The sequence below is a fragment of the Bombina bombina genome, chromosome 2 (assembly GCF_027579735.1).
Source record: "Bombina bombina isolate aBomBom1 chromosome 2, aBomBom1.pri, whole genome shotgun sequence".
In the NCBI taxonomy this organism is placed as follows: Eukaryota; Metazoa; Chordata; class Amphibia; order Anura; family Bombinatoridae; genus Bombina; species Bombina bombina.
The window spans coordinates 854,956,476-854,982,821 of NC_069500.1; the positions used below are offsets into that span (position 1 = coordinate 854,956,476).

The 26,346-nt window shown below is 38.1% G+C and overlaps 1 protein-coding gene across 1 annotated transcript in view; it reads right to left on the reverse strand.

Annotated features, from left to right (window-relative positions):
- The window catches only part of ADGRL3 (adhesion G protein-coupled receptor L3), a 1,741,359-nt gene that overhangs the window by 141,510 nt on the left and 1,573,503 nt on the right, over positions 1–26,346 (reverse strand). The window contains exon 23 of the mRNA XM_053703187.1: positions 15,988–16,084. Within this exon, the coding sequence (XP_053559162.1) occupies positions 15,988–16,084 (97 nt within the window). The remainder of the gene's footprint in view (positions 1–15,987; positions 16,085–26,346) is intronic.

The following is a 26,346-nucleotide window of genomic DNA, read 5'->3' on the forward strand; positions in this document are numbered from 1 at the left end:
TATGCAAATTATTATGACCCTGGGGAAGTCTCCCTATGGGTGATGGGGGAAACCAGACGTGGACTCCTTGCCCAGTGTGCTTAGAGGAATGTGGCTGCACCTCACTGACGAGGCCCATAGAAGGCCGAAACGATCGTCTGGGGTTGTCATGTTCCTTGTTCAGAGGAGAATTGCCTGGTATTTCGGGGCTGGACTGACCTTACTTGGCGGGATCAGACTGATATACTTCAGGAAAGTTTTCTTCTGTGAAAAGCACACTGGTCTAAAAGAGGCTGCTTCCGGGTGGTAAATCGCCATAGAACAAGCCACTGAGCTGTTGTTCGTTCCTGGTAGAGCGCTTCTCTCTTTGTATGCAAATTATTATGACCCTGGGGAAGTCTCCCTATGGGTGATGGGGGAAACCAGACGTGGACTCCTTGCCCAGTGTGCTTAGAGGAATGTGGCTGCACCTCACTGACGAGGCCCATAGAAGGCCGAAACGATCGTCTGGGGTTGTCATGTTCCTTGTTCAGAGGAGAATTGCCTGGTATTTCGGGGCTGGACTGACCTTACTTGGCGGGATCAGACTGATATACTTCAGGAAAGTTTTCTTCTGTGAAAAGCACACTGGTCTAAAAGAGGCTGCTTCCGGGTGGTAAATCGCCATAGAACAAGCCACTGAGCTGTTGTTCGTTCCTGGTAGAGCGCTTCTCTCTTTGTATGCAAATTATTATGACCCTGGGGAAGTCTCCCTATGGGTGATGGGGGAAACCAGACGTGGACTCCTTGCCCAGAGTGCTTAGAGGAATGTGGCTGCACCTCACTGACGAGGCCCATAGAAGGCCGAAACGATCGTCTGGGGTTGTCATGTTCCTTGTTCAGAGGAGAATTGCCTGGTATTTCGGGGCTGGACTGACCTTACTTGGCGGGATCAGACTGATATACTTCAGGAAAGTTTTCTTCTGTGAAAAGCACACTGGTCTAAAAGAGGCTGCTTCCGGGTGGTAAATCGCCATAGAACAAGCCACTGAGCTGTTGTTCGTTCCTGGTAGAGCGCTTCTCTCTTTGTATGCAAATTATTATGACCCTGGGGAAGTCTCCCTATGGGTGATGGGGGAAACCAGACGTGGACTCCTTGCCCAGTGTGCTTAGAGGAATGTGGCTGCACCTCACTGACGAGGCCCATAGAAGGCCGAAACGATCGTCTGGGGTTGTCATGTTCCTTGTTCAGAGGAGAATTGCCTGGTATTTCGGGGCTGGACTGACCTTACTTGGCGGGATCAGACTGATATACTTCAGGAAAGTTTTCTTCTGTGAAAAGCACACTGGTCTAAAAGAGGCTGCTTCCGGGTGGTAAATCGCCATAGAACAAGCCACTGAGCTGTTGTTCGTTCCTGGTAGAGCGCTTCTCTCTTTGTATGCAAATTATTATGACCCTGGGGAAGTCTCCCTATGGGTGATGGGGGAAACCAGACGTGGACTCCTTGCCCAGTGTGCTTAGAGGAATGTGGCTGCACCTCACTGACGAGGCCCATAGAAGGCCGAAACGATCGTCTGGGGTTGTCATGTTCCTTGTTCAGAGGAGAATTGCCTGGTATTTCGGGGCTGGACTGACCTTACTTGGCGGGATCAGACTGATATACTTCAGGAAAGTTTTCTTCTGTGAAAAGCACACTGGTCTAAAAGAGGCTGCTTCCGGGTGGTAAATCGCCATAGAACAAGCCACTGAGCTGTTGTTCGTTCCTGGTAGAGCGCTTCTCTCTTTGTTTTACATTACTTTGAGGATTTTTGCAGTAATCCTACTGCAGTATGCACCCTATCAAGGATTGAAGTGCTGGATTTATGAATTGCTTCTACTTTTATGATTGGCAAGCCTCTCCCTGAAGGTAGTGGTGGTCTTACCAACATAATAATGGCCACAAGGGCAAGTCAAAAAGTATACCACAAACTGAGAAGTACAAGTTAGGCGATGCCTGATCTGGTAGATCTTATTCGTATGGGGATGGTGAAACTTAGAACCAGTTAGCAGCGAGTTACATGTGACACAATTACCACACTTGAAACATCCTGGCTTGGCATTAGCCAGCCAGGTTTGGGGTTTCTTCCACGGATCCGTTTTCATCAACATGGATCGAAGATTCTGGTTGCTCCTATGCACCACTCTTGGTGGTGATGATCCAGCAAAAGGCAAAGAGTGGTCGTCCCTTATTAGGTGCCAGTTCTGGCGAACAATATAACCAATTTTATTTGATACTGGGCTGTATGAGGTCACAAAATTTAATTTATTATCATTTTCACCCGTCTTTGGTTTCCTTTCAATCAATGAAGATTGGTTCAAATGAGACACTTCCTTGAGAACCTGCTCCACTAGTCCCGGGCTGTACCCTCTCTCTATGAATTTCATCTTCATATCCTGTAGCTGCTTAGCCTGATTCATGAGATCGGAGTTATTTCGTATAACTCTCAACAGTTGTGATTTGATGATGCCCGTTTTTAATTGTCTGGGGTGGAAGCTGTTACTTTGTAAGAGGGTGTTCCGGTCTGTCGGTTTAGAATACAAGGTAGTATTCAATCTACATCCATTCTCTGCTATTGTTTTGAAGATACACAGGTCCAAGAAGTGGATTTGTTCATCACTGTGCTCACTTTTGAATCCCACCGAGAGTTCAGCTGTGTTGAGTTGATTGATCCATAGATCCAATTCCATTTGAGTACCACCCCAAACAACAAACAGGTCGTCAATGTAGCGTTTGTACAACAGAACTTGAGGATTACGGTTAAGGAAGATGTATTTCTCCTCAAACCAGGCCATAAAGAGATTGGCGTATGATGGCGCCATGCTTGATCCCATGGCCGTCCCGACCATTTGTAGGTAGTACTTATCTTCAAATCGAAAATAGTTATGCGTCAATACCATTAGGAGCCAATCTAGGAACACCTCAATTGGAGGACCATCATACTCTGTACTCGCCACTAAGAAGCTTCTGACAGCCTCTATCCCTAGCTCATGCGGGATAATAGTATACAGACTATTCACATCTAGGGTTACCAAGATGCAGTGAGCAGGAAATGTGATATTTTGTACCATCCGTATCAATTGTATTGAATCTAGTAGAAAGGCCTCTGTGTTTCTCACTATGCCCTGGAGATGAAAATCTATGTATATTGATACATTCTGGAACAAAGACCCGACCGCTGAGACTATTGGTCTTCCAGGGGGTTTCGTCAGATCTTTGTGGATTTTCAGAATCGTGTATATGATCGGATATTTTGGGTGGTCAACTGTCAGGAAATCCAAAGTAGTATCATCTATATAGTTGTTATTGTAAGCCACTTGTAGACTGGTATCCAGCATCGTTTTGTATGCTTGAGTAGGATTTAATGTTAGACGTTGATATGTGGTAGTGTCATTCAACTGGGTTAACAGTTCAGATCTGTAGTACATGTAGTCCATAACGACCACCGCCCCACCCTTGTTAGCTGGGCGTATGATTATGGTATCATCAGACTTGAGTCTCTCCAGGGCATCAAGTTCCAGTTTATTCAAGTTTTTCCGACCAGAGGTCACATCCTTACAGGCGTGTTCTATGTCCCGGACACAGATATTTGTGAATGTTCGAATAGTCGGATGGGTGGTCTTGGGTTCAAAGTTTGAAGGTCGTGACAGAGCAGGTTTAGGTCCTGTAGGAGGAGAATGCTTAAAATGATCTTTTATCTTTAAAGTACGTTGAAATCTGTGAATGTCTACCAAGCAGTCAAAAGTATTGGTCTTTGGAGTGGGGACAAAACTTAACCCTCTACTGAGGATATTGATTTCATAGTTGTCCAACGGTCTACTGCTGATATTGATGACCACGCCCTCCTTTTTGTTCAATTTCTTGGTGGTTTTTCTTCCACATGCCTCCTCTGCGAGTAGCTGGCCTGTGTCTTTTTTCTTTTAAGCCTCCTCATTTTTTGGCGGTACGGTGGTCCGTCTTTGGGATCTTGTAAGCACCCTGTCCTTGAACTGTGCACTGTGTGTGGTTCCAGTAGCATTGTCTGACCCACTGGATTCTCCTCCACTGGTGTCCACTGTGTTTGCCATGGAATTCGCACTCCGTTCATATCGTCTACGCCTGTAGGAATTTTGTTTACCTGAGAGCCATTGGTACACCCTCTTCTCCCTATAATCAATTTCAACAGTATTTAGTTTTTTTATTTTTGAAGCTGATAAGTTCTTTTTTGTATTTATCAAGTTGTGTGGTCAGTTTGTTAATCCAATCTTCATTGGTATCTTCTCTCAGTATTCTCTCTTTAGATGAGGTTAATGTGGTCAATTCGTCTACTACCAATTTCTTTAGACGAGTCACCTCCTCAATGACTAGGAGGATCCAATGAACATTTGTTCACTATGTAGCACCACTTGCGGCAGAATTCTGTATTGTTTCTACCAATAGTTGGCGAGTTTTTTACCCTAAATCCTCGAGGGATCATTCTCCTCTTGAAGTAGTCTGTGAGGTAGTTGGCATGTAATTTGTAGTCCACCTCTTTTCTCCTCAGGTTCAATATTTTGTAATAGATATTTAATGGCACCTCCTCAACTGTCTCTGATTCACATAGTTCCAGGATGCGTGCCGCATCTTCATCTGTGAATGCAAATATGCCTTCTTCTACGGCTACTCCTTCCTGGCCGCCATATGAGAGACCACTAGTCTGTGGTAATTCATCCATATTGAGTTAACCATATATAGGAGGTTACTGAGATGTTGCAATGTCCTAGCACAAAAACAATTAATAAAGGGTTGCCTAGTTGCACCGCAAGTGATACTTAAAAACAACAGGTGAGTTGAGGAAACAGTTATAGGCAGGACATATATGATATACTACGCGGGTGCGTGGAAGTATATATTATATTATCCAATTAGCACGTGTTCCAGCACTCCAGCTTCAACTAATAATGAAGCACCTGGGTGCAATCCTCAATGGATTGTAGATAAGAGCTAGGAAAGGGAGGGCACACTCAGGATTTATATACATCAAAGTTAGTTTATTGTTTATAACAACAACGTTAGAAAGTCATAAGGATAGGTCGACGTTTCGGCTTACATAGAAGCCTTCAGTGCGGACCCGCCTGTGGCACGCCACTTTCTTGAACACAATCATTCTGTGTCATCCTTGAAAGCAATGCTCATTGACATGGTGATCCCCCCCAGAAGGGGTGGCAACAGGCATAAGGAACTATTATGCTGTGAAAGCCGGTGGATCTATCAGCTGAACACACTCTGCCCACATGGACTTAATATGCATTTAGATTATTCCGTGTTCTATTAAGTTGATTATGCATTTAATAATATATTGTTCTTGACATTTTTTTATGAATAGTAGTCACTACTTCCAATATCTTGTAATATGATGTTTTTCTCTCTTGTCCCCCTCTCTGCTGGGATGTTACACTGGATGGGTTACCCATTTCAAAATTAAATGATGCGTAGTGGTTTGAGCACTCCCAGTTTGTTGACACTTTGGGGTGCTACCTTGGTGTGTGCCGTCATATGTTTCGTTCTACTATTATATATCCTCTAGTGTTGGTTCTGCATACTCCCCCCTCCTAGTGGGACATCCACTTGAGGTGTGTCTAATGGCTGATGGACCCCATATATTGGTTCTGGGTTTCCACATCTGTATACTGGGAGTCATGTCTTTAACTATGTATTTATGGTCGTTTGAGGAACGTTAATTTCTGGGTTTTCACATTTGCATACTGTTAGTCATGTCTTTAACTATGTATTTATGGTCGTTTGAGGAACGTTAATTTCTGGGTTTTCACATCTGCACACTGTTAGTCATGTCTTTGACTATGTATTTATGGTCGTTTGAGGAACGGTAATTTGCTCTGCATTATAATGAGAGTATGCGTTCCCATCCTTATTTTGTTGTATACTCTGGTTTATACAGTAGCTGGATGCAGTTACCTCTGGTTTATTATGGCTTCCATTCTTTATCTACTATGTTATTTACATCTGTGACACTTGCCAATTCTAAGCATCCATAGTGTATGTATTTATGGTCGTTTGTGGAACGCTAATTTCTGGGTTTTCACATCTGTACACTGTTAGTCATGTCTTTGACTATGTATTTATGGTCGTTTGAGGAACTATAATTTGCTCTGTATTATAATGAGAATATGCAATCCCATCCTTATTTTGTTGTATACGCTGGTTTATACAGTAGCTGAATGCAGTTACCTCTGGTTTATTATGGCTTCCATTCTTTATCTACTATGTTATATACATCTGTGGCACTTGCCAATTCGAAGCATCCATAGTGTATGTATTTATGGTTGTTTGTGGAACGCTAAATTTCTGGGTTTTCACATCTGTACATTGTTAGTCGTGTCTTTGACTATACGGTAATTTGCTCTGCATTATAATGAGAATATGCGATCCCATCCTTATTTTGCTGTATACTCTGGTCTATACAGTAGCTGAATGCAGTTACCTCTGGTTTATTATGGCTTCCATTCTTTATCTACTATGTTATATACATCTGTGGCACTTGCCAATTCTAAGCATCCATAGTGTCTGCTGTTGTGGTATCAGCTGAACATGGTTATAATTGAGTTAATTAGAGTATCCAGCACTGTCTGCACTTCTCTGTAGTTGATACAGCTGCTACAGGTGTGTTTTTGACACACCCATATTGCCAACCAATGAGAGCCTGGTGATCAGGGCTTAAATAGTTTCCAGTTTCTGTTAATGGCATTCTGTTTTGCTGGTGGTGTTGTGTGTGGCTGCAAGTCGCCGTTGTGAGGTAATATAATTTGTCTGCTTCTTAATATTGTGGCCCAAAACATGGGGGTTGTTTATGTTTTTGCTAGGGCTGTGGGCACCACATGTAGTTAACGGTGGGTGTGTAACGCATAAGACATGCAGCTGACATGGGACAATAATCATGCTATAGGGCGGTCTGCTTACATATTGCCCGAGTTTAATCTATATTTATGGACTGGAAAGTTAGACTACCTATTGAGCTTATACCATGTGGGGCACGTATTAACGGCAGTGTGGATTTGCAAGGTTGTAACTACTGTCAAATGTTGGTAAGGTACATGCGTATATACTTAGGGGGTACTAGTGCAATACTAAGGTTTGCACATGACTGTAGACCTAGTTGAGTCTTTTGAAAGTGTTACGAGTGCAATACTAAGATGTGCACATGCTTGTATACGTGGTTGTGGTTTTCTTTGAAGGTAGGGTCCAGCGTGACTACTGCACGCAATGTCAGATTGTCAGATGCGAGATAAATGAGCATCAGGAAGTGATATAGTGCCTTTTTGTTGCTAAATGTATAGTGTATAATGTATGGTGCACCTATCTGCTTTGAAAGATTAGAACAACTGTATATGGTCTCAGAGCCTGAGGCGGTTTCTAATGAGGTATGGGGACTTGCTAGTCTCTTTTGAAGGGTCTTTTATGTATATGGCAGGCCAGTGTATACCGGACTTTGCATAACACATAAACTGTGCAGCCGTATGGTGTTTTACCTACAATTGAGTTACATACGCTTTGTTTGCTTGCTAAGATTATAATATATACCCCACCAGTGTATATCCAGAGCAGATTGAGAGCATTGGAGGGACTGTATTGTTGTATCTCCTAGCGCTATGTGTATGGGTTTGCCTTATTTTGATTTTTATTTTTATTTTTTCTATGTTTATTTTCATTATTTGTGGGTTTATTTTTCTGCCTGCAAACAATTTGGTGGTGGGATTACGTATTGATGTTGTGTTTTTAAATCTGTTATTTTTTCTTCTTCGTTTAACAGTTGTTCATCTGTCTTGATGAAGGCTTCTTCATCAAGCCGAAACGTCGACCTATCCTTATGACTTTCTAACGTTGTTGTTATAAACAATAAACTAACTTTGATGTATATAAATCCTGAGAGTGCCCTCCCTTTCCTAGCTCTTATCTACAATCCATTGAGGATTGCACCCAGGTGCTTCATTATTAGTTGAAGCTGGAGTGCTGGAACACGTGCTAATTGGATTATATATATATATACAATATATATATATATATATATATATATATAGTGGGGCAAAAATGTATTTAGTCAGCCACCAATTGTGCAAGTTCTCCCACTTAAGAAGATGAGAGAGGCCTGAAATTTTCATCATAGGTATACCTCAACTATGAGAGACAAAATGTGGAAACAAATCCAGACAATCACATTGTCTGATTTGGAAAGAATTTATTTTCAAATTATGGTGGAAAATAAGTATTTGGTCAATATCAAAAGTTCATCTCAGTACTTTGTTATATATCCTTTGTTGGCAATGACAGAGGTCAAACCTTTTCTGTAAGTCTTCACAAGGTTGTCACACACTGTTGCTGGTATGTTGGCCCATTCCTGCATGCAGATTTCCTCTAGAGCAGTGATGTTTTGGGGCTGTCGCTGGGCAACATGGACTTTCAACTCCCTCCAAAGGTTTTCTACGGGGTTGAGATCTGGAGACTGGCTAGGCCACTCCAGGACCTTGAAATGCTTCTTACGAAGCCACTCCTTCGTTGCCCGGGCGGTGTGTTTGGGATCATTGTCATGCTGAAAGACCCAGCCACATTTCATCTTCAATGCTCTTTCTGATGGAAGGAGGTTTGCACTCAAAATCTCATGATACATGGCCCGATTCATTCTTTCATGTACACGGATCAGTCGTCCTGTTCCCTTTGCAGAGAAACAGCCCCAAAGCATGATGTTGCCACTCCCATGCTTCACAGTAGGTATGGTGTTCTTTGGTTGCAACTCAGCATTCTCTCTCCTCCAAACATGACGAGTTGTGTTTCTACCAAACAGTTCTACTTTGGTTTCATCTGACCATATGCCATTCTGCCAATCCTCTTCTGGATCATCCAAATGTTCTCTAGCATACCTCAGACAGCCCGGACATGTACTGGTTTAAGCAGGGGGACACATCTGGCACTGCAGGATCTGAGTCCCTGGCGGCATAGTGTGTTACTGATTGTAGCCTTTGTTATGTTGGTCCCGGCTCTCTGCAGGTCATTCACTAGGTCCCCCCGTTCTGGGATGTTTGCCCACCGTTCTTGTGATCATTTTGATCCCACGGGGTGAGATCTTGCGTGGAGCCCCAGATCGAGGGAGATTATCAGTGGTCTTGTATGTCTTCCATTTTCTAATTATTGCTCTCACAGTTGATTTCTTCACACCAAGCTGATTGCCTATTGAAGATTCAGTCTTCCCAGTCTGGTGCAGGTCTACAATTTTGTTTCTGGTGTCCATTGACAGCTCTTTGGTCTTAACCATAGTGGAGTTTGGTGTGTGACTGTTTGCGGTTGTGGACAGGTGTCTTTTATACTGATAACAAGTTCAAACAGGTGCCTTTAATACAGGTAATGAGTGGAGGACAGAGGAGCCTCTTAAAGAAGAAGATACAGGTCTGTGAGAGCCATAAATCTTGCTTGTTTGTAGGTGACCAAATACTTATTTTCCACCATAATATGCAAATAAATTCTTTCCAAATCAGACAATGTGATTGTCTGGATTTGTTTCCACATTTTGTCTCTCATAGTTGAGGTATACCTATGATGAAAATTACAGGCCTCTCTCATCTTCTTAAGTGGGAGAACTTGCACAATTGGTGGCTGACTAAATACTTTTATGCCCCACTGTATATTTATACTGTATATATATATATATATATATATATATATATATATATATACACACATTTATACGTATGTATTTATGTGTTTGTGTATTTATGGCTGTATATGCACATATAAATACATACCTACACATATATAGACATATATATACTGTGTGTATATATATATATATATATATATATATATATATATATATATATATATATATATGCAAAACATGGAAGGGAACTGCACTCCAAGACCGGACCAGGTACACATCATGTGACTCAGCAACATCCAGCCCTGGGTGCTAAATAGCACTCCAAAAAAGCTGTGATGTCACCAGAGCCATAGGCAGTTAACCCCAGTCCGGAATGGGTGCAAGAAACAAGGGGGATTACAAACAAAAAGTAATACAACACATAGAAACACCCAGCACTCACCAGCTAGCTCACAGCTAAGATAAAATCACAACTCGAAAGGTTAGTCACTGCATCTGGCCAAATGGGAAAGCTCAGGCACCACGTCAAGGTCCTTTCCATTGCCTGAGTCCCTAACACAGCCACACCATCATGTGAGCTCACAAAGCCAAACAGACTGAGAACAAAGAAGGGGTGCACAGATGGATGTAATCACCCAGAGAAAATACAAAACATGGAAGGAAACTGCACTTCCATGTTTTGTATTTTCTCTTGGTGATTACATCCACCTGTGCACCCCGTCTTTGTTCTCAGTCTCAGTAGTTTGGCTAGCCTCTCCTCATAGGTTCATTTCTCCAATCCCCTTATTAATATGAACAGTAAGCCTAATGAGCACAAACCCTTGCGTTAAACTCCTTATCAAGTGCAAATGTTTGCGCTCCCCTCGTAATCTAGCCCTTTATCTGCACTTATATGTAAACCAGGAAAAGTATAATACTTCCTATATGTGTAATATATATGAACAAATATTGTATTCTATAGTACTGCTATAGTACTTTGTTTATAATGTCTCCCCACTGGCTTCAAAAAATGTCAAACAGATGCCTGTATGTGAGGAACCAATAGGGGAACTCTCAATAGAATAATGACAAGTCCAAATGAACATTAAGTCCTCTTGGTGCCAATGTATCCAATCTGTAAATCCACATTTCTTCCCTTTTCAATTGTTCCAAGTTTCTATCTCCTCCTCTTCTCAAGGGGTGGGGGATTCTATCAATTATCCTTGTACTAATCATGGATACTGAATGAAGGAACTCAAATAAACATTTCTTCCCTTTTCAATTGTTCCAAGTTTCTATCCCCTCCTCTTCTCAAGGGGTGGGGGATTCTATCAATTATCCTTGTACTAATCATGGATACTGAATGAAGGAACTCAAAATCTGCATGACCATATTTAAGCGCTTTGCTAACATCACTCAGATATATATATATATATATATATATACACATATATATTTAAAAATACATAGAACAATATTCTACTATGGGCAGAACATCAAAATGTGAAATATTTACAGTAAATACATAGTTCAAACCATTATTAAATATGATTACATAAATATGCTTTTTTGTCTCTAAAAAAACTAACAAACACCTCCGTGATAATTCTAAGCTGGGGCACCACACTAGAAACAAAATGGGTATATATTTGTATATCACTATGACAAAACTTTTAACGATACATACTGTCATATTACTATATGCATCTGTGCCTTTAAATCAAACTGCTCCTATACTGCCTACTTAAACCAAGCATATCCTTTCAGTCATTGCTCGATTATTTGCAGGATGCCTAGGGGTTTCTCCTTGTATCTAATAATTAGCCTTTAGTTACACGCTATTTGTTGTGACTTATCCTTACTCTCTGAATGTTGTTCCTTGTGAGTTCTACTTAACTAATTCTGAGCTGGTTTCATTACATTTGGTAATTGTCTCTCAACTTTAAAAAATGCCATAACCTGACTCCAGATTGCAGCCGTGCTAACTGGCATCACGCCAATTTTCTTCAGCTGTCTCCTCCGGTATCCACTTCCGCATGTGTAAGCTGTGTTTGGCCATCCGCCAACTTCTCCCGCAAACACTCAGACCTACAGCTGCTACTCATCTGACTGGAACCGGAAAGGCTAGTTATACTATTTCTATATTGTTGTCCCATAAGAGATTATATTAGGTTGGTGTCATTACTCTGCTTTAAGTTTGTAACAGCATTGTAACAAATTTAAAGCTAAAGCACTGCTAAGTTTATTACAGCTTTGAATTTCAGTTTTGATGCTGTTAACACACTCAGCAACACTTATCAAGTACTATTTAGGCAAATTAACTAGTTCAATACTAGTTAAGTATTGCACATACTAGCAAACATGCTAATGTTCTAGGTGTCAGGCGTATCCACCATACAATCCTAGAAAATTAATCAAAGAATGTGCCTTATAGCGTAACAAGTTAATGTAACCATAGAAGATATAATGCAGAATTCACTCACATTTAGTGTAGCACCTTCAGGTGCTATATCGGCAGTCCAGGACCTCTGAGTCACCCAGCAGACTCGCCTACTGCAACAGGATCAGCCACTGCTGGTTCTTACAAAATGCCCAAATGCATGAATCAGTGTGTCCAGAAACTGATTCTAACAGTGCAGGAAACTAACTCAACAGTCCTCCACACTCCAAATTAAACAATCTTCCTTTCTTACAAAAAGATGTTCAAGTGATGTTTTCTAGTCAACTTTTAAAAGATATACTGACTTACTTTCAAGTCTTTCAGCATTTGTGTAACATGCCCCTCTAAACTCCAAGATTCAACCAGTACCTCATCACTGTGCTTCTGCTGCCTCTTGGTCATAAAGATGAGTGGTGGCTGATCCTGTTGCAGGAGGCGAGTCTCCTGGGCAACTCAGAGTTCCTGGCCTGCTAATATAGCACCAGAAGGTGCTTCACAATCACTAAATGAAATGATTCCTACTACATTATACCTTCTATGGTTATGTTAACTTGTTACGCTATGCAGCTCCTTCTTTGATGCTTTTTTATGTTTTCATCTACTTGACTGCAAAGAACTCCAATGCACGCAAAAACACACACACACACACACACACACACACACACACATATATGTATATATATATATATATATACACACATACATACATATATATATATATATATATATATATATACACACATATGTCTATATGTATACATATGTGTTTATATGTCTGTAAATACATAAATGCACATATAAATACATCTGTACACACATATAAACATATATATATATATATATATATATATATATATATATATATATATATATATATATATATATATATATATATATATACATACACACATGCATACACATGCAAAGGGCTTTAACAGAGATCTGTTAAAGCCCTTTGCAGCCCTTTTTTTCCCCTAACATCTGACACCTCATTTCTTTGAGCCCCTATAATTTTTTTGTGCAATATTTTTATTTAATATACTTTTATTACGTGTTATTACGAGTATAACTTTACTTTTAAATGTAAATCTGATGTGTTTTTGTTTCGTAAAACAGTTAACCAGAGCTCTGAGGTCGCGCTATCCCAACATGCATTAAATTCAATTGCACTCAAGTGATCATGTTTACTTGTAATACAAGCACTAGCTTCAGACACTCATAAACAGCTGCAATAAACCCAACATGCTTCTGTGTAACTGTTAGTACACCACTCGTAATCTGGCCCTTTATGGGGAATTACCATTTTAGTCTAATGTCGTTTTAATTTAGTAACTGGTAGTTAGTTTATTTTAGACATTAAAGTGAATGTAAATTTTGATGCTAAAGTGCCCGGTTTTTAAAACTTTGATTAAAAACAGGGGCACTTTAATTCATAAAAATTTACATTTCACTCCTGTTGTGACAAAAAACTTACCTTTTAAACTTCACAGCAGCTCCAGCTTTCTCCGGTCTCACAAGCCATTTCTGATGTCAGAAATGATTGATAGGTCATTCTCCAATCACAGCTTCCCCCCCGGGGGATTCAGTGTCTGATTCACTGCTGTGATTGGAGGAAGCCGATGCCTCATTTTAGACCCAGGAAGAAGCTTTGAAACAGGTGGAGCAAGCTGGAGCTGCTGTGAAGATTAAAAGGTAAGTTTTTTTTTCACAACAGGAGTGAAATGAAAATTTTTATGAATTAAAGTGCCCCTGTTTTTAATCAAAGTTTTAAAAACCGGGCACTTTAGCATACAAATTTACATTCACTTTAAAAGCAGTTTTTTTTAGCCTTTTAAAAAAATGTTGCGATGCCCTGATTTGTTGCAGTTTTCAGCAGGGCATCATATTGCTAACTGTAATATCGATTGAACATATTTACCTACATATATAAGTCCAACACAATACTATATATGAATAGAAATTAAGGCTTCATGTAACTAACAGGCAGGCGGACAGCTTCTCAACTTGCGAAGCTGTCCGCCCGCATTCGCTACATACGAGCAGCGGATCTGTTCGTCTGCATGTCCATATGTATCATTACACACTCATCACAGTGTGTAATGCCCATCCCTTCATTCGGGCGACGAACCTGCCTTGCAAAGGCTCCGGAGCAGCTCTCGCTGATTCTTACACGGAGCCCTATATGAATAAGTAATTAATACAATGTTCTGTTCATTGAACATAAAATAGCTTTGACATAATAATTTATTGTCTAGACGTTGAAATCAATATTTATTTTGCATCCCAGTGATTTGGGCATTTAAATATCTAAAATGTAAATTTATATTATTTACTATATAAAAGTGTGCTAAACAAGATGTTGCTTGGGCTTAAGGCAGAGGGAATTTCAATAAAGCATTCTCACTCTTTATTGCAAGATTTTTCTTTTTTTTGTAGCTGCGTTATTTAACAGCTGTTAGGGTTGACTTAGATACATTTTTTTTAAATGTTGTAACAAGATGCACAATTAAAAATATAAACAATATTATAATTTGATTTGTAATAAATAAAAAATATGCTGGATGATTCCACTATAAAGCTCCAATTACATGGGACCTAAGGAATCTGTTGCATGTAGATCATTCTGTAGTATTTTCTACATACAATTATATCTATTACTTCACAGAGTACTTGTATGGTCACATACATGGAAAAAAATGTTCAAAGGTATCCCATGGATTCTAGAAGTTTGCAATTGATGTACCAATTTAAAAAATGGTTGGCACTACACTTACAACATAAGTAAAAAATATAATGATCCGAGTGCATTAATAATAGGGAGAGACAATGTTAAAAGAAAAGAGGAATTAACACATGCCTTGTGTTTATGAAGAGACACGTCTTAATATGCAGTCAAAAAGATTCACCCAAAACGAAAAATGTACCATAGATATCACTTGTCACTTAAAAAAATAAAAATTATATACATCTATATCTATCTATCTATCTAATTAGTACATTTGCTGTACATAATTATTCTATATCTCATTGCATAATAATAAAAATGAAGGCTTTGTAAGTAAGCAATATTAAATATAATATTTCTTAGAAAAAAAAACAGCATAAGATAGAGGTATCATTTTATGTATTGTATGTATACAGAACTTAATAGACAAAGGCAAAATGCTACTTGCTCAAATAATTTATATACAAATTGAGACTATTCCTTGTATAGTCTTTAAATTTTAGTTCATCTTTATAGGTTTTCCAAGTGTTTAACTTTCTATTGGTTAATTGTATTTATATTACAATTATATAGTATTGCAATATATGTGCACATTTTGTTCCACTATTTTTGTTGGTATATTGCTAGTATAAAATTAAGTAAATCCTTTAAAGGGACATGAAACCCACATTTTTTCTTTCATGATTTAGAAAGAGAATGCAATTTTAAACATCTTTCTAATTTACTTATATTATCTAATTTGTTTTATTCTCTTGATATTCTTTGCTGAAAAGCATATCTAGATATGCTCAGTAGCTGCTGATTGGTTGCTGCACATAGAAGCCTCATGTGATTGGCTCACCATGTGCATTGCTTTTTCTTCAACTAAGGATATCTAAAATATGAAGCAAAATAAATAATAGAAGTAAATTCTAATGTTGTTTAAATTTGTATTCTCTATCTGAATCGTGAAAAAAAGATTTTGGGTTTAGTGGCCCTTTAAGGCATTTGTGAGCTATATTATGCATAACATACTTTATAGTCACATTATATCTTCTCTTTAGTATTAGCATTGAGGTCTAAAAATATTCAAGCTTAAAAAAATTTTCTTTACAAATAATCTCATAAAGAAGTAAAGTTCATATTGCAAAAAAAATATCTGTCTGCACAGTAAAATACTAAATGTAAAATGTATATAAAAAATATCTTTAGAAATTCTCTACATGAACTAGGTTAGATGTACCTCTGTTAAGAGAAGCTGAACTGTTTATTTCTCCAGTAATAAAGGAAGACTCAGATTGTTTTCTAACTGTGTCGTTCCACATCCTTCGGATTCGACTCTAAAAAAAAAAAAAATGCAAATAATGGTACATTTTCTATGCTTAAAATATAACCGCACACATCTTAAACTCTTTTTCGTATGTGATATTTTCAAATATTTTAGAGTTTGCTATTTAAAATAATTGTATTAACTTAATTTTTGGTTTTCTTTAAACTTATAAATGTTTCAAGAAAAATAAGTGTTTTTTAATGCAATTCAAAGTTGTTTGAACATATTCAATATTAACACACAAACTTATTAAAATACATGTACCAATAAAAAGTGACCACCTGAAAACACAGTGAAATAAACACACAAAAAAAAAAAATACTAACAACAAAAAAAAGTGTGTATATATAATCACTGTATGCGTAAGACAATGATAAAAGTTCTCCTTTATGTTGAGGGAATCTTTTTAAAATCCCCTCGGGTAATTGGAAGATAAAAACATTGAAGAGAAACAGAATATTTAAGTTCTGTTATGCTGGATTTAACATTACAACAGGACCACTAATCACAAAGCTATAACTCAGCTCTTAGTTTAAAAGCCTTTTGCACAATCCTCCTGAACCACTCTTGTAGTGACAACCAAGGCAATAGACCAGTAATAATCTATTAAAATATAAAACATTATAAAAGGACAATACATACACAAGGCATATAAAAGACTAAGGGCTAGATTACAAGTGGAATGTTAATTTACTGCGTGCCCGTTAACTGGCGAATTTGCGCGATAAATAACAAGCCATTACAAGTTATTATTATTATCGGCTATTTGTAGAGCGCCAACAGATTCCGCAGCGGACTACAAAAAACAGTTATAGGGATCAAATGGGTAGAGGGCCCTGCCAAGAGTTGCAATGTTGTAGTCAGCTCTTGAGAAGGTGATCAACAAACAGCTGGACTCTTAAGCTTACATGCTAGGGGGGTTCAGGGGATAGCAATGGAGGAGAGGAACTGGTATAAAGAAAGGTTAGCGTAGGTTGTTTGCATCCCTGAACAGTAGAGTCTTTAATGAGCACTTGAAGCTTTTAAAACTAGAAGAGAGTCTTGTGGAGCGAGGCAGAGAGTTCCACGGAATGGGAGTCAGTCTGGAGAAGTCCTGTAAACGGGAGTGTGATGAGGTGACAAGAGAGGAGAAGAGTAGGAGGTCGTGAGCAGAGTGAAGGGGACGGGAGGGAGAGTATCTGGAGACAAGATCTGAAATATAGGGGGGAGCAGTGCAGTTGAGGGCTTTGTATGTCAGAGTGAGAATTTTGTGTTTGATCGTAGAGGCAAGAAGAAGCCAGTGAAGAGATTGGCAGAGAGGTGCAGCAGATGAAGAGCGACTTGTAAGGAAGATGAGTCTGGCAGAGGAATTCATTAAGGATTGTAAACGAGACAAGTAAAGGATAACAAGTGGCTTGTTATTGCTACCACAAGCTCACGGTAGCAATTAACTCTTCAAAAATGTCCACCAATACAAAGTGTGTAATGCATTTAATAAAATTTTAAATATTATTATTTATTTTGTTTTAAAATCATAACTGCACAAAACAGTTTTTAGGGGTTAAGGTGAGCGGGTCTGGGGTATTAGAAAAACAATGGCACTGAAAAGTACCTTTATATAGCGGTCTATGGGGACTATGTGTTCTTTATAAATATATATGTCTAAAAACATTTATAAATATTTATAATCACATAAATATATATGTATATAAGCATATCGCAATTTTGCGCTCCACTCGTAATATAGCTCTACATGTCCAGTAAAATGCCAACTATACCTTCAGCGTCCACACTACACCTTTAGTAGCTTAACCGACACATAAAAGTCCCGTCCTATCGTGATGCTGTCCATATCTCCAACATATAATTCACCAAAAAGTGACCTTTTCAAGGATTTTTATTATTTCCCTTCAGGTGTCATATTTCAGTGTCCATCTTTCATTGGTCTGTCACATTTCAAATCGGTGTTCCAAAGTTCTCCTTTAAAGAAGATTTCCTCATTATGAAGGAGGACTTTAGTCCTTCTCTCACATATACAGTGATTTTATAAACACACGTTTGTTGTTATAATATTTATTGAAATACATGGCCTGGCCATGCAAGCCTGCAACCACATGTGCGGAATTAACAGTCTTAATAACGCTACTTCTTAAACTCTCCCCCCCCCCCCCCCGAGCTAAATCAGCCTGGACGGATTGTGATTGGATGATTGAGAAGCCGTAGGGCAGTTGTTTAGCGATGCTGCCTTGCAAGACTTGAAGATGGGCAGATAGGTTCCCTCTCTGTATTTAGTGCTTAGTGTCCCTTTAATACACAGTCTATTTTGCCTAATACCTAACCCTCATGTCTCATTCCTTCTAACCAAGCTGAGTTCTTTAAATAAAAAAAATAATAAAAAAGCCTGAAATAAACTGACAGATCTGCTTAAATTTATTAAGGAAGCTCTGTTTTATATTTTAGCTAATTTCATGATCTATTGTGAGTTAATATATCAAACAAATGTGTCACGTTTGTGAAGTTTTCCAATTAACTGAAAAAAACCCCATAAAGTGGAAATTGTGTAATGCTTAAAAAGATAACATATATACTTTATGATGCAATGTGATTATATTAAGCAGTTTTTTTGTTGTTGTTTTTTGCAAAATATAAATCTTTAAATATATTTCAAATGTACATATTTTTTTATTCAAATAGCAACAGCTATTTTACAATGTCTAAAAAAATGCATAATCAGAATACCAAAAGCTTTATTTCTAGATGCATAAATGGCAATATAACATATAACAAACTAAATCGATAGCTCTATTATAAGTCTGTTAAAACAATTATAACAATAGAAATAATTTACATATTTGGAGAAATTTGGTACGTAGAAATCACTACACATGTTGGAAAGTATATTCCTAAAGTAGACATTGAGTTACTGAGATATTTAAAGGGACCGCCTACTCCAGAATTTTGTTTAAAAAGATAGATACAAAACCATTACCCAGTTTTGTAAAACCAACACGGTTATACTAATATAATTGTTACCTCTGTAATTTGTATGTAAGCCTCTGCAGACTGTTCCCTTATTTCATTTTTTTTTTTTTTTTTACAGACTTGATTTTTAGCCAATCAGGGCCTTCTCATAAATAACTCCACGGGCATGAGCACACTGTTATCTAAATGGCACACGTGAGCTAACACCTTCTAGTTGTGAAAAACTGTCAAATGCATTGAGATAAGAGGCGTCATTCAAGGTCTTAAAATTAGCATATGAGCCTACCTAGGTTAAAAGGACAGTCTAGTATAAATTAAAAACTTTCATTATTCAGAAAGGACTTTTAATTTTAATATACTTTCCAATTTACTTTTATAATCAAATTTGCTTTTTTCTCTTGGTATTCTTAGTTTAAACTAAACATAGGTAGGCTCATATGCTAATTTCTAAGCCTTTGAGGGCTGACTCTTATCACATGCTTTTTAAATCTCTTTTCAACACAAAGAGACAGAAAGTACACATGGGCCATATAGATAACACTGTGTTCAGGCATAGGGGGTTATTTAAGATTTATAATAATTATAAAAATTTGCGATTTATATAGCGCTTTTCTCCCTGTGAGACTCAAAGCACTTTACAAATATACAAACATAAGACATAAAAGTTAGGAGTTTCTGAAGGTCAGAAAAGCGGACTGAATGCCTGATGGAAGAGGTGGGTCTTTAGCTTTTTTTTAAAAGTCTTTAAGGACGGTGCCTCTCTGATTGCACACAGTAAAGAGTTCCAGAAAGTAGGGGCAGCGTGGCAGAATGCTCTGAAGCCTGAGTTTGTCCTTATTCTTGGCACTGAGAGGAGGGATGTGTTGGCTGACCTAAGTGAACGGGATGGAATGTAGGGTGTCAGAAGCTCTTTCAGGTACTGTGGGCCTTGGTTGTTTAAGGCTTTCAAGGTCAGCAGGCCAATTTTAAAATATGCTCGCCATTTAATTGGAAGCCAATGCAGGGAGTGGAGAACAGGTGTTATGTGGCAGGAGCGAGTTTGATTGGTCAATAGTCTGGCTGCTGCGTTTTGTACTGTCTGAAGGCGATGGAGTTCTTTTTTTGGGAGGCCCAAGTAAAGTGCATTGCAGTAATCTAGCCTAGAAGATACAAATGCATGGATTAATGTTGGCATATCATCCGTTGGAATTAAGTGTTGTATCCTGGCTATGTTTTTCAGATGAAAGTAGGCAGATTTTATTACGGAGGAAATCTGCTGTTTAAAAGATAGTCCAGCGTCAATCAGCACTCCGAGGTTTCGTACCTTTGCTGAGCTAACGAGTTCAGAGCCTCCAAGCTCCAGGCCAGTTGGGTGATCGTGGGATATTTTTGATGCCCGGAGTCCCCTCACCAGGAGTAACTCTGTTTTGTCCGGGTTCACTTTGAGACAGCTAGCATTCATCCATTCTATGAGGTCTGTTAAGCAACTGTTTATGCGGCATGCTGGGTCTATAGTATCTGGAGCAAAAGAGAAGTAGAGTTGTGTGTCATCAGCGTAACAATGATACCTTAGGCCATGTCGGTTAATGATGTCCCTCAGTGGTAGTAAGTAAATTGCGAATAGCATGGGAGACAGGATAGATCCTTGTGGAACTCCGCAGGCCAGTTCTGTTGGTGCTGATGAGCTTGATCCTGATATTACTCTCTGTGATCTACCAGCAAGGAAAGATTTAAACCAGTTAAGGACTGTGCCTCCTAGACCACAGATGTACTGCAAGCGCTCTATTAGAATCCTATGGTCAATGGTGTCAAATGCAGCTGAGAGATCCAGGAGGATTAGAATGGAGTAATCACCTTTGTCTCTTGCCATGAGGAGATCATTTAGCACTCGGACTAGCGCTGTTTCAGTGCTGTGGCGGCATCTGAAGCCTGACTGGAAAGGATCGAATATGTTTAGGCGTGATAGATGGGCTTCCAGTTGAGTTGCCACTACTTTTTCAATTATTTTCCCCAGAAATGGGAGGTTGGATACTGGTCTGTAATTAATCATGCAGTCTGGGTCTAACAAAGGTTTTTTTAAAAGTGGTTTTACCACAGCTTCTTTTAGAGGATCTGGAAAGTCTCCTGTTTTTAGTGAACACTGCACTATTTTTGTGAGGACTGGGGCGAGTGTTTCAATACATCCAGATATGAGCTGAGTTGGAGCAGGATCTAAGTCACACGTAGTAGAGTGCAACTTTTGTATGGTGTTTTTAACTTCTTTTATATCCACATTTGTAAAAGTGGACCATAAACTGGGGCAATCTGTCATTCCATTGTAGTGGTTCTGTTGTGTAACTGTTTGGCCTGCTGTGATAGTGGTTCGGATTGAGGAAATCTTGTCTCTGAAGAAGTTCGCAAATGCTTTACATTTATCCTGAGAAAAGTTGGTGGGGCTAAGCATGCATGCTGGTTTGCAGAGCCTTTCTACTGTGCAAAACAGTTGCCTGGGTCTATTGTGGGAGACTGCAATTTCGTGTGATAAAAATGAAGATTTTTTCTGAGTTATCTTGGATTGATATTTATTTAGATGTTTGGTAAGAGCGGCTTTATCCTCTGGATCATGTGTTCTGCGCCACTTTCTCGCGAGCTTACGTCCTGTTCTTTTAATTTCTCTGATGGAACTATCAAACCACGGTGCATTGTTGTGGGTTTGGACAGTGCGTATGCGAGATGGTGCAATGCTTTCTAGGGTGTCTCTCATGGTTTTGTTATCGGACTAAGGAGCTGGGGTCTTCACAGGTGCCCATTAGTTAACTTAGATCCATATGTGATGCTACATCCAGTGGTGTCACCCCTTTTAATGAGCGGTGTTTGACCAGGTTCTGAGGCTGGTGTCTGGTTGATTGTGATACAATGGAGAAGTGAATGGAGTGGTGGTCTGACCAGGTAGCACAACACAATGCTAAATTTAAGACAATAGATAATAAACAGTCACAGTCATGTGATCAGGGGCCTGGAAGAAGGTTCCTAGATACAAGGTAATCACAGAGGTAAAAAGTATATTACTATAACTGTGTTGGTTATGCAAAACTGGGGAATGGGTAATAAAGGGATTATCTATCTTTTAAAACAATAACAATTCTATGGTAGACTGTCCCTTTAAGCTTTCAACTAAGAATACAAAGACAGCAAAGCAAATTTGATGATAAAAGTGAATTGGAACGTTGTTTAAAATTGCATTACCTATCTCAGTGGTTTTTAAACCTGTCCTTAAGCCTCCCTAACAGGCCACATTTTGAGGCTATCTGAACTGGAGCACAGGTAAAATAATCAGCTGATTAGTAAACATGATTATTTTATCTGTGATCATACAAGGTAATCCTGAAAACCTGGCTTGTTGGAGAAGGACTGCGAACAGGTTTGAAAACCAGTGTTCTATCTGAATCATGAAAGTTTAATTTTGACTAGATTGTCGCTTTAAATACCATTTTTATATATTATATTTGAAAAGGATGCTTATGTGCTGAAAAGTAAATAATATTTTGTTCATGTGTCTGCAACTATGTACCAGTAGAACTGTAGGAGTGTTCTTTATTAGTCAGTGAATTTCTATCCTTCGTGCATCCTTTTATAAGTTGTGTCATACTATTTTTTAAATATTGAAATCAGTTTTGTTTTTAATTTGTTACAGAGTTGCTCTGTTGCTGTAAATGTAATCCCAATGACCAGTTTTGGTCACATTCACTATCTGCTAATTTCAAAATCAATATATAAATGAACTTTTAAAGAAAATTATAATTAAAATATAACAACATAAATTTGTTAAGTTTAAAGGGACAGTCAACCATAAAATTGTTATTGTTTTAAAAGATAGATAATCCCTTTATTACCCATTCCCCAGTTTTGCATAACCAACACAGTTATATTAATACACTTTTTACCTTTGTGATTTCCTTGTATCTAGGAACCTTCTTCCAGCCCCCTGATCACATGACTGTGACTGTTTATTATCTATTGTCTTAAATTTAGCATTGTATTGTGCTAGATCTTAAATAACTTTCTGTGCCTGAACACAGTGTTATCTATATAGCCCACGTGTACTTTCTGTCTCTTTGTGTTGAAAAGAGATTTAAAAAGCATGTGATAAGAGGCAGCCCTCAAAGGCTTAGAAATTAGCATATGAGCCTACCTATGTTTAGTTTAAACTAAGAATACCAAGAGAAAAAAGCAAATTTGATGATAAAAGTAAATTGGAAAGGCAATTAAAATTAAAAGTCCTATCTGAATAATGAAAGTTTAATTTATACTTGACTGTCCCTTTAATGTTCCATAAGATTGGATAAGGATTTTTACATTTCTTTCAGGAGGAAAGACAGAAAATATCTCTCTGAAATTTGGAATGAAGATAGGTTTAGGCATATCTATACATAGGTTTACGCATATATATATATATATATATATATATATATATATATATATATATATATATATATATATATATAAACATTTCCCAGTTTTATAGTGATTGCCAAACTGAATACTAAAAACTGAATACTAAATTTCAGCTCAATTTTTGTTCTAATTATAGATTATAAGCATTTTAAAATGAAAGATCTGGCTTCAAAATTCAGTGCTTTTATTTGTATTACCTTTTTTGAAGTACAAATATTAATAAATTGTCCTTTATAGTTTTATATAGAATATCTTTATTCCAAAAGTGACGTTTCAGGGACTTCACCACTTCATCAGACCAACCAGAAACACAGCACCAAACATTTAAAGTCCTGAAGCCACTCCCCCAAATAAAAATTGTGCCCAAACTCTGTATACAGAACAATGTAATCTAGCCCATAGTGAAATGTGTAAATACATAATACACTCTCTTATAGTGACTACATTAACCCAATGTGTGTATCATAAGCAAAATAGAGTCAAATCAATGACATTATTATCTAAGACTAAATGATATATTAAACCAATGAATATCACTGAAAACACAATCAATGTGCTGTTGTTAATATGCATACTAAGCTTATATGTAAAAATACATACAGGAGTCAGCTGTGTGACCAAGCGTCGCTGAGCTCCTTATACTGATCTCATTCTGTGTGTGCCCTTATCATTGGTCAGTTATTATAAGGGTCAATCAGGATGTATATTCAGGATCTGACCTACAAAACATATTCAAAAGTAAAACCCACCACCAGTGCACAGTGTAACATGTAAGATTGCACAAGCTCACGGTGAATGATGTTTGGCCCCTCGATTATTATGGGATTGCAGACGGGTAATGATACCATCACGTTTACACTTTTATACTCAGCTGGTCTGTATAAGGGCTGCCAGTAAAACATATCCCTTTAGGTTATTATTCTACTTCCTACACCCAATTACAGCACGGGGCACAAATAGAATTAGATCAGTATAAGGAGCACAGCGACACTTGGCCCTACAGCTGACTTTTTGTTTTTAATGTCGTCACTATACAAGGGTTTATGATGTGTTTACACATGTGTCACTATAAGCTACATAACATTCTTCTGTATACAGCGATAGCCATGGCAACTGGAAGTTTAGGTGCAATTTTCAATTGGGGGAGGGGCTTATGGTCTTTAAATATTTTGGTTTCTCACTGAAATGATTTACATACTGCTTGTGCTAGCACAAATGATTGGAAAATCGTCTCTGGGATCCACTTTGTTTAGAAATAGCAGACATGCATGGCTTTGCCATTGCTTTTTGTAATGAGAAGGCCGCTAACAGCAGCTGCGCACCGCACTTCTATTATTCACAGCAGTGACAGTGTTAATCAGGTAGCTTGAAAGGTTAATTTTAGCTTCAGTGTAGAGATTACCCTCCAACCTAACAGCTCTCTTTGCTCCCTCATCCCCCACTGGACACCCCCATCTTAGGTACTTAAAGAAAGTCTACCAATATGAAAATTGAAGGCAATTTATTTTTTTTAATTTTTTTTTATATATATTTTCTGCTGTGTAGAATCTCCCTTACCCTCCTGATTCCTCCCAAAAAGCTCTCTAACCCCCCCTAGCTAGTGTCCAGTGTCTTAGGTACCTTTTTTTTTTTTACATTTTCTGTAGTGTAGTGGTCCCCCCCCTCCTGCAATCATTAGTTAGGACCCCCACTCCTCTCTCTCCCTTTATTTTATTTTCTGCAGTGTATTTCACTGCTGGGCCGCCCACCCGCCTCCCGGATTCCATGCCACACCTCCCGCCGGCACCAGCAGAGGATCGTTACAGATAGTGGCACACCGATTCAAGTCAGATGCCTGGAGCTTAGGAACTCCAGCTCTCGACTGCAACTTTACAGCCAAGACTGCTGGAGCTTCCTGCATACTGCAATACTTTGTTATTTGAGCATCTTATCTACTGGACTAACAAGGCTAATCCAATCTTCACTATATATATATATATATGCATACAGAGTATATGCATATAGTATATATCACCAATATATAGATAGCCAAAGTACTGCACAATATATATATATATATATATATGTCAAATTAGGTGAAGGGGTTAAGGACAATGATTTCAGGTTTGTACTTCAAAAAATTCAATAAAAATCATAGCAAAATATAACATTGTCAACAAAACACTGAATTTGTAGCTTGATCCTTCATTTTAAAATGCTTTTAACCTATAATTAGAACAAACATTTGGCTGAAATGTAGTATTCAGTTTGGCAATCACCATAAAACTGAGAATTTTTAAAGGGATAGTAAACCCAAATGTTTTATTTCATGATTCAGATAGAGCATGGAATTTTAAGCAGCTTTCTAATTTATTGCTATTATCAATTTTTCTTTGTTCTCTTGGTATCTTTATATAAAAAAAGCAGGAATGTAAGCTTAGGAGCCAGCCCATTTTTGGTTCAGCACCCTGGGTAGAGAATTAAGTAAAATTGATAATAGGAGTAAAATGTTTAAAATTGCATGTTCTATCTGAATCATAAAAAATAAATTTGGGTTTCATATCCCTTTAAGTAAATCTATTCATGGTACATAAAGGTTGAATTTGAAAGCAAACTTTTAAAACGGACATAACCTGTCACCTATGTGCCAAAAAGTCACATGCACATCCTTTAACTTCTGGTAACAGCAAAAAGTTTGATTGCACATGTCATAACCATATCAACAATTTGTTGACCTTCATAGTGCATGTATATACTATGAACCATTATATTTTTTTATATTTAAACCAATGCTACACTGCCATAAATTAAATAATTATACAGGAAAGCAACGCTTTTTATTAAAATATATTACAGCCAGCCCTAATAGTTTGGCAACAATGTTTTGTGTTACAATGTTCTGTTATATATATATATATA